Here is an 11620-nt window from a genome sequence, read left to right on the forward strand (position 1 = left end):
GTTTCGACACACACAGGAGGCAATGGTGGCCACTGACTTGCATGGCTTTGAACCACATAGCTGGAGGCAGCAATTAATCCCAGTTGCTGGAAACCAGAGAGGGGAGTTTGTTCTTGTGGGTTTCCCGTAATGGGCATTTAATCAGCCACTGGGTGCCCCCCCCCCGCGCGCTCTTCCGATGTTCAGCTGATATCACTTGTCCAGGACCTCCCTCTCTTGCACCCTCACTTCCATACATGGTTTCCCCGACTCGCTTTCTGAATTTGCAACCTGGCGGCTGATGATCGCTCAGCCGACCCTCTTGCTCGACTCCGGCTGTCGCAGAAAGAGTTAATGAGCCGCCTCCTCGCTGGATGAGTGGGCAGATGCTGCCCCCTGGTGGCTGAAGGAGGTGATGCGCCCCGCCTGGCCATTTCCATCCTGGGCTCAGGAAGAAAAAACCCTGCGCTTTCAACTGTGTCAGCCCCCCCCCCCCAAATCAAGCAAGTCTCGGGGTGCAGGGAAGAAGGTTTGCACAAAGCAAAGGAAGGACGGCTCTGAGGCAGAGCTTCACTAGATGCTGGGGACGCTTAAGGCCAGACACTCCAATTTTTCTATTGCAAAGGCTTTTGAAAATGCAAATCACATCCCCCTGTGTTATGCAAATCACCCTGACACTCTGCTAACAGATGGGATCAGCCCAGGCATGGAAGAGGAAGAAGCTAACCCTTTCCCTTTTCCATGCAGGCCTGAAGAAAATCCCACTTCTGGATCCAGGGTTAATTTCTCCTTCCACACCTGCTACAGACCCCTTTAATTTTCAGCCCAAACACCTGATGAAATTTGCATTGAAAAAACCCCACATTTTTTAAACAATGCAAGCAGCTAGTGGGGTCCCCCGCCAATTGGGAATGGGATCTTTTATTCATGATCGGTCTGAAGGTGGCAGGTAACACCAAACTATTCGCAACCAGAATAAAAGCAGACCGGGAGGAACGCTCCATGCTGCACAGTACAGCTGGTACAGTAGACGGGCAGTTGCCTTGTGATCCGGGACTCGGCCAAAGTGATGCTCACTGGGGCAAAATAACCACATTGTACAGGTTCCTGGGAGCTCAGATATCATCACTGTAGGAGATCTTGGGGTCACAGTGGATAGCTCAGGGAAAGCATGAACCCTGAGCGCAGCAGCTTTGAACAGGGCTAATTTCATATTAGGGAGCATTAGGGAAGGGATCAAAAATAACACTGCCAATATGATATGCTTCCTATTCATCCTGGGACAAAGTGAGTGGGGTGCCACCTGGTTCTGTCCTGGGCCCCGTTGTTGTTCAATGTCTGTATAAATTACTTGGATGAAGGAATTAAGGGGGTGCTCATCAAATTTGCAGGTGACACCAAACTGGGAGGGATAGCTAATGTCACAAAAGACAGAATCGGGATTCAAGGCAACCTTAACAGATTGGAGAACTGGGTGCAAGCTAACAAAATGAATTTCCATAGGGACAAATGTAAAGAACCTTAGACAGGAACACTTAGGCAGGAAGAACCAGGTGCACCAATATAGGATGGGGGGCACCTGGCTTACTAGCAGGACATGTGGAAAGGATCTAGGGGTCTTGGTGGAACACAAGCTGAACATGAGTCCACAGTGTGATGCAGCAGCAAAAAAGCCCAAATGCTAGAAGTCTAGTGTCCAGATAAGGGAAGTCATGGTCTCACTCTATTCTGCCTTGGTCAGTGTCCAGTTCTGGGCACCACAATTTAAGGAGGATGTTGACAAGCTGGAAGGTGGGCAGAGGAGGGTGACCAAGATGATCAAGGGTCAGGAAACCAAGCCTGATGAGGAACGTTTGAGGGTGTTGGGTATGTTTAGCCTGGGAGAGACTGAGATGGAAATATGAGAGCCATCTTCAAACACAGGTGAAACTCAGAAAATTAGAATATCGTCGAAAAGTACATTTATTTCAGTAATGCAACTTATTATTATTTATTTTTCTTTTAATTTTTACAAATGCTTTCTTTTGGAAATTCCACAGTAATAAAACAAATAGTTACAATAATACAAAAATAAACATCGCTATTACATTTCATTAATTACATTCCGTTTATAATTGACCCGCCTAACGACAAATAATTACAATTACAACAAATAAAGGCTTGACATATCTTGCTTTGCATGTCATGCATCTATCTCATATATTGGTTTCACCTTTTAAGTTGCATTACTGAAATGCACTTTTCGATGATGTTCTAATTTTCCGAGTTTCACCTGTATCTAGAGGGCTGTTACATGGAAGATGGAGCAAGCTTGTTTTCTGCTGCTCCAGAGTCAGGTCTGAACCGAAGGCTTCAAGTTATAAGGAAGGAGATTCTGACTAAACACTGGGAAGAGCTTTCTGACAGCAAGAGCTGCTCCACAGTGGAACAGTCTCCCAAGGGGGAGGGGGTGGGCTCTCCTTCCTCAGAGATTTTAAAGCAGAGGCTGGATGCCCACCTGCCAGGGAAGCTAGAGCTGAGATTCCTGCATTGCAAGGGGTTTGACTAGAGGACCCTTGGGGATCCCTTCCAACTCTACCATTCTATGATAATGCCCTTAAACAAATCTCAGTTATGTTGGAATGCTTTGAGCACGTCTGTAGACCTGAGAAAAGGGCCACCCAAACGGTGAGGGGGCTGGAGCACTTTCCCTTTGAGGCAAGAGGACAACATTTAATGCACAGAATCCACCTGTCCCAAAACATTGCTCTGGGTCCCAATATAGGATGCCATCGAAATAAAACAATCCTGGAGACGGGGGAGGTCTGCCCAGTGGCTCATTAAGTCATGATAGCTATGCAGAACCTCCATATTCAGAGGAAGTCTATCTCCACATAGAGGACAAATGCCAAGGGGGGTGGGGAGGCTGTTGCCTTTGTGTCCCCTGTGCCTTTGTGTCCCCTGTGGCTGGGCCAGGTGGACCTTGGCCGTGGCCTGAGGTTGGCAGCTGCAAGGTGGTGCCTCCTTGCCATCCCTTGGGTGGGACCTGGCGTGGTTGGAGCTGCTTCTCCTCTGGCGTTGCAGGAGGCAACAGCAGCTGGCTGCCCCCCATTCTCTTTCAGCAAAGACCCCCCCTCAATTCAGCTCCTGGCCAAGCCCCTGCCTCTCCTTGCTGCCTGCCTGGGCCCTTGAGCAGGCAAGAGGGGCTGCCTCTCCTTGTCATCCCAGGACTCCGCAAGTCCAGCCCCTCTGGGGACAGTCAGCAGGAAGGCCACAGCCACACTGGTGGAGCTGGAGAGGGGCGCGTGGGCAGGCAGATGCTCTACAGGGCTTTGGGCGCAGGCCGCTGGTATTCCTCCATGATGCGCAGGACGTCATCCAAGATGGAGGGCCCCAGGTCAAGGTCGAGGCGCAGCAGGGACTCCGAGCGAGGCAGGGCGGCGGCTCCCCCACAGGGGCACTCCTGGCTGGCCACCTCACGGTACCTGCTGTCCCCCAGAAAACAGCTGCCTTCTGGTGGGGGCCCCGAGAAGGAGACGGAAGAGGCCAGCGGCTCGTAGTGAGGGGCAGGTGTGGCGGAGAAGGAGAGGCCTTCGGCAGTGGCGCTGCTGCTGTGGAAACAGCCCTCGGCGCAGCCAACTGACATGGAGCGCCCCTGCCCCCCGCCACTGGGCATCTCTTCCAGGTGGAGGCGGGGCGGCTTGGGGGGTGCCTGGTCCTGGGCCCCGCTGAAGGCAGGCAGGGAGACGGCACTCTTCAGGAGGGTACGGTAGCCCCCGCCCCCCGGGGAGCCCCCGCAGCGGCCCAGGCGGGGCAGCAGGTCGTACTTGCCCTGCAGGAAGGAGAGCTCCCCAAACATGTCGCCCTCCCCATCCAAGCCGATGTGGGCACTGTGGCGGAAGTCGCCCAGCGGGGGGCTGATCATGTCGCTGGAGAGCACGTCCCGCAGGCGCAACTTCCGGCCCCGCTTGGGGGTCGAGGTCTTCAGGTAGATGGGAGTCTTGGCTGGCATCTCCAGGGGACGCAGGGAGTGACCCTCAGCGGCTGGGCTGGCTGCGCCCCGAGGTCAGAGGCCACAGCTCTTGTTGGCCTCTGCTCTTCTCCCAAGAGGCTCCTCGGAAGGGCAGCTGAGGATGGTGCCTTTTCTCACAGGACTGACAGGTGCCCCTTCCAAGGCCACCGGAAGGTGGCAGCGACTCCTCCTCCGTGGTGCCAGACACCTCTCTTGGGTGCGGAGCTCCTCTGCTCAGCCGCCACGTGCCCTGGGAGGCATTTTGCGCCCTGCGGGAGGAGCAAACAGGCACAGGTGAGCCTGGCAGAGGCCACAGGGATCTCTCGCCAGTGCCAATCTGGCAGTCTGCACACATATCCCCTTCCTTGTGCCTTTCTGGCCAGGGGACATTCCCAGGCCAGAAGTCCATGGTCCACATCCTGCTCCCATCCCTGCCAGCAAAATCTAGGCAGCCACATCAACCTGCTTCCCGCCCAAGCTGGGCAAGGAGGGGATGGGGAGCAAGATGCTGGGGATCATGGGGGAGCCGGGCAGGGGAGGCACAGGCCTGACTCTTCCCCCAGCAAATCTGGGGCTGAGCCCTGTTATGGGGGGAGAGTAGGGATGCGGGCGGCGCTGTGGTCTAAACCACTGAGAATCTTGGGCTTGCCGATCCTGTGACGGGGTGAACTCCCATTGCTCTGTCCCAGCTCCTGCCAATCTAGCCGTTCGAAAGCATGCCAGTGCAGGTAGATAAATAGGTACCGCTGTGGCGGGAAGGTAAATGGCGTTTTCCTGCGCTCTGGCACTCATCCTGGTCCTCCGTGCGCCAGTAGTGGTTTAGCCCTGCTGGCTACATGACCCGGAAAGCTGTCTGTGGACAAACACCGGCTCCCACGGCCTGAACGCAAGATGAGCGGCGCGACCCTATAGTTACTTTTGACTGGACTTAACTGTCCAGGGGTCCTTTACCTTTACCTATGGAGAGAGTGGAGGCCGCTGGTTTCTAAGGCTCTCCTCCCAGCCAGGCAGTCGAGGAAGAGAACCTGCCAAAGCACAGCCCCCCTAGCCTCTGGTGCCCAGCCGAAGGCCACAACCTGCCCTGTGTACCCAGAGGGCTCCCTCAGGCCAAGAGGCTCCAGCAGGAGCCCTGGGCAGAGGGGGGCAAGCTTGGCCTTTTGATGTGGCCTGGAGCTGGCAGGGGTGGAGGTAAAGGGCTTCCTTCCCCCAGTGGGACAGAGAGTCCTGCCTCCTCCGGCTGCTGGGCTGCTCTGCCAGGCAGCAAAAGTGGCTTGCCTCAGCCTCATCCCCCCTTGGAAGGTCAAGGAGCGCCGACCCCAAAAAAAGGCCGGGGGGGGGGCAGCCTGCTGTCCTTGCAAGGAGCCACTGTGTATTCTTATTGCTGTTTGGGATTGAAAATGGTATCCTAAAATACAGAGGGGTGAATGTTAATGAACGACTGTGTGCAAATGTCTCAAATGAGCAGGCAGACAAACAAGGACCCCTGCCTGTCCCCTCTTTCTTCCTCACCTCCCCCCCCCCCCCGAGAGACTGAAAGGTCATCCAGGGGGGGGCGGTCAAGGGAAGAGCTGGAAGGAGACCCCCCGAGGGATGGTGCATCAGACTAAGGTCAGGGCCAGGGGCACCCCCTGGCTGGTCCCAGAAGCATTTGGAGCGATTTATGGACCCACTTGGTCCAAAGCACTTCAGCAACACCAACAACTGAGATCAATAGTGCGGCAGCCAAGCAGGAAAACTGTCCTGCCCGTCCAAGGGGGTCAATGAGCAGCCATGAATGATCTGCTGCCACTGCCCGCCCCCCGGGAGCCTCTTGGCCATGCCCACCGGCTGGCTCAGGGAAGAAGCTGGCTTTCCTCACTCGACCCCAGTGCCAAGGCTGCTCCCCAAGGGCTCCCCACAGAGCCTCCTGCTCCCCCCCCCAAGAAGACAGGGAGACCTCAGAGATGCCTTGCGAGGGACAGGTATTGCACCGCCCAGAAACAAGCAGCCTCCTGCTCTGCAAAGGGCACCCTGGCACCTCAGAAGTGCACCCAAGGGCCCCTCCTCAGGAGGTGGGAACCGGCTGGTCTCCCATGGCGAGGAGGAGGAGGAGGAGGAGAGGAAGCCTCATTGCTCCACCGGCCAGCCTGCCCCTCCCTCCACCTCCTTGCCAGGGCTCAAGGGCAGCGCTCAGAGATGCCTCCCCAGAGCAGCCCTTGCTCCCTTATGTAACAGGCTTATCACGGAAATCGGTATCCTCTGCCCTTCTTCTGATCTTGCTCTCTGAATAGCTGCTCCCTGACAAATCCCAAGTCTGGATGAGGCCCTGGCTCCTCTGGCAAGTGGCACAAAACAAAGAGAGGAGGACGGCCCCCTGGAGCTTCTGCACCTATCCTGCTGCCCCCTCCCAAGCAACAGCCCTCCCCAAGGGGGCAGGCAAGGCTTGACCCCCCCCACCCTGCCCATCTCTGAATACGTGTGTGGGGAAGGGTGCGTTCGCCAAAGGAGGCCTGACCTCACCAGAAAACTCCTGCCCAAAGTTTGCCACCCGATGAGCAGCGACTTCCAATGAGCCCCTTCCCCGTGCAAGGCTCACTTGTGGACCCAGAGAGAGATGGGGAGAGACACGCTCACTGCCTGCCTGCAGCAAACCGAGTGCCCAAGCTCTGAGCTTCTCCCCATGTGTAAAGGGAACCGGGAAGAGCAGCAGGGGTCTGTGGGGGCAGGGAAATGCGCCACCTCTGCTCTGCTTTCGCCCAGATGTTTTGGATGACAACTCCCAGCTGCCTGGCCGGCATGTGGCCAAGAGGGGCCGGGGGGTGCTGGGAGTTGGAGGCCGGGAAGTCAAGGAGTCAAAGGACCAGACCAGATGGTGTGGCTGCTGTTTCTGCCCCACCCCCCAATAATTCCACTAGCTAAACCTCCTTGCAAGGGGCTTGTGAAAGGGACCCCCTTCCTCCTGTTTCATGCCCCCCTGCAGCCTGCCAACCTCCTTTCCCTCCTTGCATCCAGGACTGAGGGCCCCCACCATGTCTCCCTTCTTCCCAGGCTCCCCACCCTCCCAGCTCCATCCTACGATGATTACACTTGCCTGGAGCTGCCCAGCACCTTCTTGCTCAGCGCTACACCGAGGGAGCCTGTGAGAACACCCAGCCCCGGTCCGAGGAGGAGTCTGAGCCGGCCTCTGACGTAAAGCCAAAGCCCAGCTTAGGCCGCCTCGTTCGTCCTCTCCTCCCCGGAGGGGCTGCAGACAAGCGCTCCGCCCAGCCCAGCCCAGCCCAAGTTGAGAGGCTCTGTCCACATGGAGGGAGAAAAAGACAACATCACCCCTTTGCTGCACAAATCCATGGCAGCAACTTGGGACTTTCCGTGGCCCTGGGGAGGAGCATCAGCAGAGAAGCAGGAAAGGGACAGGATGTGGCAGCTGGTCCAAGAGGCCAAAGGGCAACAGCGGAAGAAGCACAGGCGAGAGAGAGAGAGAGAGAGAGAGAGAGAGAGAGAGAGAGAGAGAGAGAGAGAGAGAGAGAGAGAGAGAAGCTTATAAAGTTATGCAGGGCCTAGAGAAAGTGGAGGGAGAAAAAAAAATTCCCACTCTCTCCTACAGTGCCGGATTTACGTATAAGCTAAATAAGCTATAGCTTAGGGCGCCACTCGCTTGGGGGGGGGGCCCAAAAAAATGTAAAGGAAAAAAAACACTGGATGTACATTTCCAAAATATAAGATTAAAAACATAAAACCTACATCCAGCAACAGTGTTTTGTGTTGTGTAGGCTCCTATGATGTAAGGAATGTTATTAATATACTTCTTCTTAACTGTATTTCACTATCAATATGCTTCTTCTTAATTGTATTTCAGTCAAACAATTACTTTGATAAAATACATATTTTGTTATGTGCAAATGGCTTGAGATACCTATGAGTTCCATAAATTACCATATATTCAGCACAAAAACCAGCGGCAATTTGTTGTTGACAAAGGACAGCTGGACATAGAAAGGGCCCCATTACCCTTCAGGAGCTGAGGGCCTCATCCAACCTCAATCTGGCCCTGCTCTCCTAACACTAGCAGACATTCAATGAAGCGAAATTTTGGACGATTCAGGACAGATAAAAGAAAAGGCCTTCTTCACGCAGAGCAAGGACCTAGATGGCCTTTAAGAGAAGACGGAGGGCTATGGAGGCCGTCTCCCCATGGCTCTGCTCTGCCTGACACATCCACATTCCAGCCACAACAGAGAGGTTGGGTAGTTAAGACACCTCAAACGACTGTGGCCCAGAACAGTTGGTCACGGAAGCAACTGATGGGAGAGGGTCGCGGGTTAATCTGAAGAAGCTGCACCCAGGACCCGAGGTGAAACATAAGCGTCGTGCAGTTAGCTGGGAGCAGCCAGACCCCCAGTGCTGCTCAATTCAACGGAGAAAGGGAAAGGGACAATTAGGTCCAGTCGCGAACGCCTCTGGGGTTGCGGCGCTCATCTCGCTTTATTGGCCTCCATGCCCTCACTTCCTTTGCTCTGGGACTCTAAAAGGCAACTATTTAAACCATTTATTAAATTAAGTAATTCACCTGTGATGGGTTAACCACGGTTAACCGCGATTAGCCAGCTGCTCCGGAAGAAAAACATTTTTAAAAGCCAGATGTGAAAGATGTTAACGATCAATCGATGGACTGGAAATCAGCAGCAACTATGCTTTGATTTGAAATGTCTTAAAAGACATTTAAAGGCTGCAACCTGGACTGTGAGGCAGGCTTGCCAGCAGCCAGAATACTAACCACTCTCAAGAGCCAAGAAAAGCGTGGGGCAGAGGTGTCTGGGTGTGGGTGGGCAGCTCCACCCACTGACCCCTGCAGCCAAAAGCCAGGCCACACCCACCCTTTCGAGGAAGTGCAGCGCACACAGATTAGCGCAGGGCAAAGTGTTCTGGCTAATCAGCCCCAGGCAATAAAGCCTCTGAGTTCCTGACCCATTTTCACCCTAAGCCGATTCACAGCTATTTATAGTGCACACACACACAGAGGCTCCCAAGGTCGCCCGTCAATGGACTGTGTCCCCGCTGAGAGAGGAAAGCACAGGCACTCAAAAGCCCAACCCAAAATGACCAGGCAACCAAAATGATCAAGGGAACAGAGTGACTCCCCTTTGAAGAGAGGCATTTGGGACCTTCCCTGTTAGGAGAAAAGGCAAGTAAGAGGCTGCAACATGACAGAAGTTTTAAAAATGGAGAAAGTGGATAAAGAGCAGCTTTTCTCCCTCTCTCACAAAATCACAGAGCTGCAGAGTTGGAAGGTATCCCAAGGGTCATCCAGTCCAACCCCCTGACAGGGGGGGCCACCTGACCTCTGCTTAAAAAGCTCCGAGGAAGGAGAAGCCACCACCTTCTGAGGGAGTCTGTTCCACTGCTCCTCATGGACAGCAACGCAGTGGCGGAGCAAGCCGATTGGGCGCCTGGGGTGGTGCGCGTGCCCTGCGCCCAGGGACGGGGCCAGCCGAGGCAGAACGCTCCGTGGGGCCTCCGAGGAGTATGCCTGCCTCCTCCCACTTAGCTGCCCTACAGCTGGGGGGGAGGAGGCAGCGGGCAGACCATTTGGGCAGCAGAGCCGGCGCGCACCCAAGCCACCGCGTCTCTCCCTGGAGACATGTGGCTCAGGTGCGCCGCTGCACCGCCTTTTGTCACCCCCCTCAGTGGTGACACCCGGGGCATTCCGCCTCCACCGCCCCCCCTTCCCCCGCCCCTGCAGCAATGAAGCTGAATGTTGGAAGATTCAGCTGAGATAAAAGTACTTATTCAGGCAGCACATGAACTGGGGAATTTGGCTCCCACAGGAGGCAGTCCAGGCAACTCCCCCTTTTTGTGGGAGTTGTGTTCCTGGTCCCCGTGTGCGTAGGAGGAGCGTGCATAAGCCTGCTCCACCCATGTCAATTGGACGCGTGTAAAACGGTCACTGCCTGCCATAAGCATCAATGTGGATGGTTTCAAAAGAGGGTTACACGAATTCAGAGGGCTACCAAGCCACGATGGCTAAGCTCTGCCTCCAGTCAGAAGCAGGAACGCTTCCAAATCATGATTCCTGGAAAGCACAAGGAGAGCGCAAACTCTGTGCTCAAATCCTGCTTGCAGGCTTCTCACGGGCATCTGGTTGGCCCGCGAGAACAGGATGCTGGGGGCTTCTCAGGCCGGACTGCTCCCCCTATTTCTACAGGTGCAGGTCCATCAAGCCCTGCGTTGCAGAGTATTCAAGCTTTGTGCTGCCCCCTGACATAAGCAGGCAGGCAGCAAGGAACGTTCTCCCACACAAGGAGGAAAGCCTAGCACTTTCCCATCTAGGAGGATGAAGAGCAGAGCAGCAGAGAAGAGAGCAGCGACCGAGGTCTGCAGCTGGTGGCCAGACTGCCCATAGGGCCAGGATCTTCAGCCTCCTGTCTTCAATGGGAGGCGTTCTTCCGCCTCGCAAGGACCTTTCTGGGCTCCGCTCTTTCCAGACCGAAGCCGCAGCAGAGGGTTAGTTTCAATGCTTGACATTCCTGGTGCCTGGGAGAGTGGGCAACTGCCATTTCCAGGCCATGTATGCAAGCAAAAGGGGCAGGATCACGCCAGCCCACACTCACCTGACAACTGCCCCCTACACTACCTGCTGGTGTGAGCCCAACCTACCCTCAGGGAGAGTTTGTGAGGAGCCAGCTTGGCAACCCAGGGACTGCGAGGTGTCCAGAGTGCCTCCAAAGGGGATGCTGGAAAATATTAGACCAGGCATCCCCAAACTTCGGCCCTCCAGATGTTTTGGAAAACAATTCCCATCATCCCTGACCACTGGTCCTATTAGCTAGGGATCATGGGAGTTGTAGGCCAAAACATATGGAGGGCCGCAGTTTGGGGATGCCTGGATTAGACAAATTAACAGAGAATAAGGCTATCCATTACTACTTCTGGTCATGGCATCTATGTGCTCCCCTCAGTATCAAAGGTAGCAGGCCTCTGAATAAAAGTTGCTGGAGATTGGAAGCCCAAGGAGGCTGACACATCAGCGCCCAAAGGGCAGAACAGGACCCTGGACCAGGCCAGCCGGCCGGTGCTGTTCCGATCTTGAGATGGAGGTATGTCAACTTCTGTGATGCTATGCCCTTGATGGAGGCTGCAGACCCATCCTGGGCTCTACCTAGCAGGCCACTGAGGGTCTACGCTGGCCCCTGCAGGAGGGACCCCAGTTTGACCTGGGGGGGGAGGGGTGTTTTGGCCTAGACAAAACCCCTCCTTCCTGCTCCACATTCTCCAGCCTCTCCTGGTCTGCCTGGAAAAGGTCGCATTTGCTTCCTTTCTCCAAGTAGCAGTCTCCCCTGTGCAATGACACTGCACAGCACAGCACAGCCCCCCAGGACAAAACACAACTGGTGCAGGATGTGTGCTAAGTGGTTGCCACTGTAATCTCAGAGCAGAGGACTGGTGGGCTGGTCACTCAGGAGTAGTTTGGAAAATCCAAGAATGACAGATGCCAAGCTTACCAGACAGCCTTGCCACCTTCCTTTCGCAAATGCCATCCTCCTCCTCCGTTACCTTATACCACACCATCCTGGGATCCCCCTCCCCCCACGGTCTCTTCCAAGCATCCTTTGGCTGAAAAACTGCACCCGGGGGGGGGGGGTCATTTCTGTTACAAAGGGATTCCACACCAGA

The 11620-nt window shown here is 55.1% G+C and overlaps 1 protein-coding gene across 1 annotated transcript; it reads right to left on the reverse strand.

Annotated features, from left to right (window-relative positions):
* Positions 1 to 1598: 1598 nt before the first annotated feature.
* On the reverse strand, positions 1599 to 4236 carry LOC118086649 (cdc42 effector protein 2-like). Its single transcript, XM_035118540.2, has one exon. The coding sequence runs from the start codon at positions 3968 to 3970 to the stop codon at positions 3281 to 3283; it is 690 nt and encodes a 229-aa protein (XP_034974431.1). The 5' UTR covers positions 3971 to 4236; the 3' UTR covers positions 1599 to 3280.
* Between the last annotated feature and the right edge of the window lie 7384 nt (positions 4237 to 11620).

This window comes from Zootoca vivipara, chromosome 6 (assembly GCF_963506605.1).
Source record: "Zootoca vivipara chromosome 6, rZooViv1.1, whole genome shotgun sequence".
Classification (NCBI taxonomy): Eukaryota; Metazoa; Chordata; class Lepidosauria; order Squamata; family Lacertidae; genus Zootoca; species Zootoca vivipara.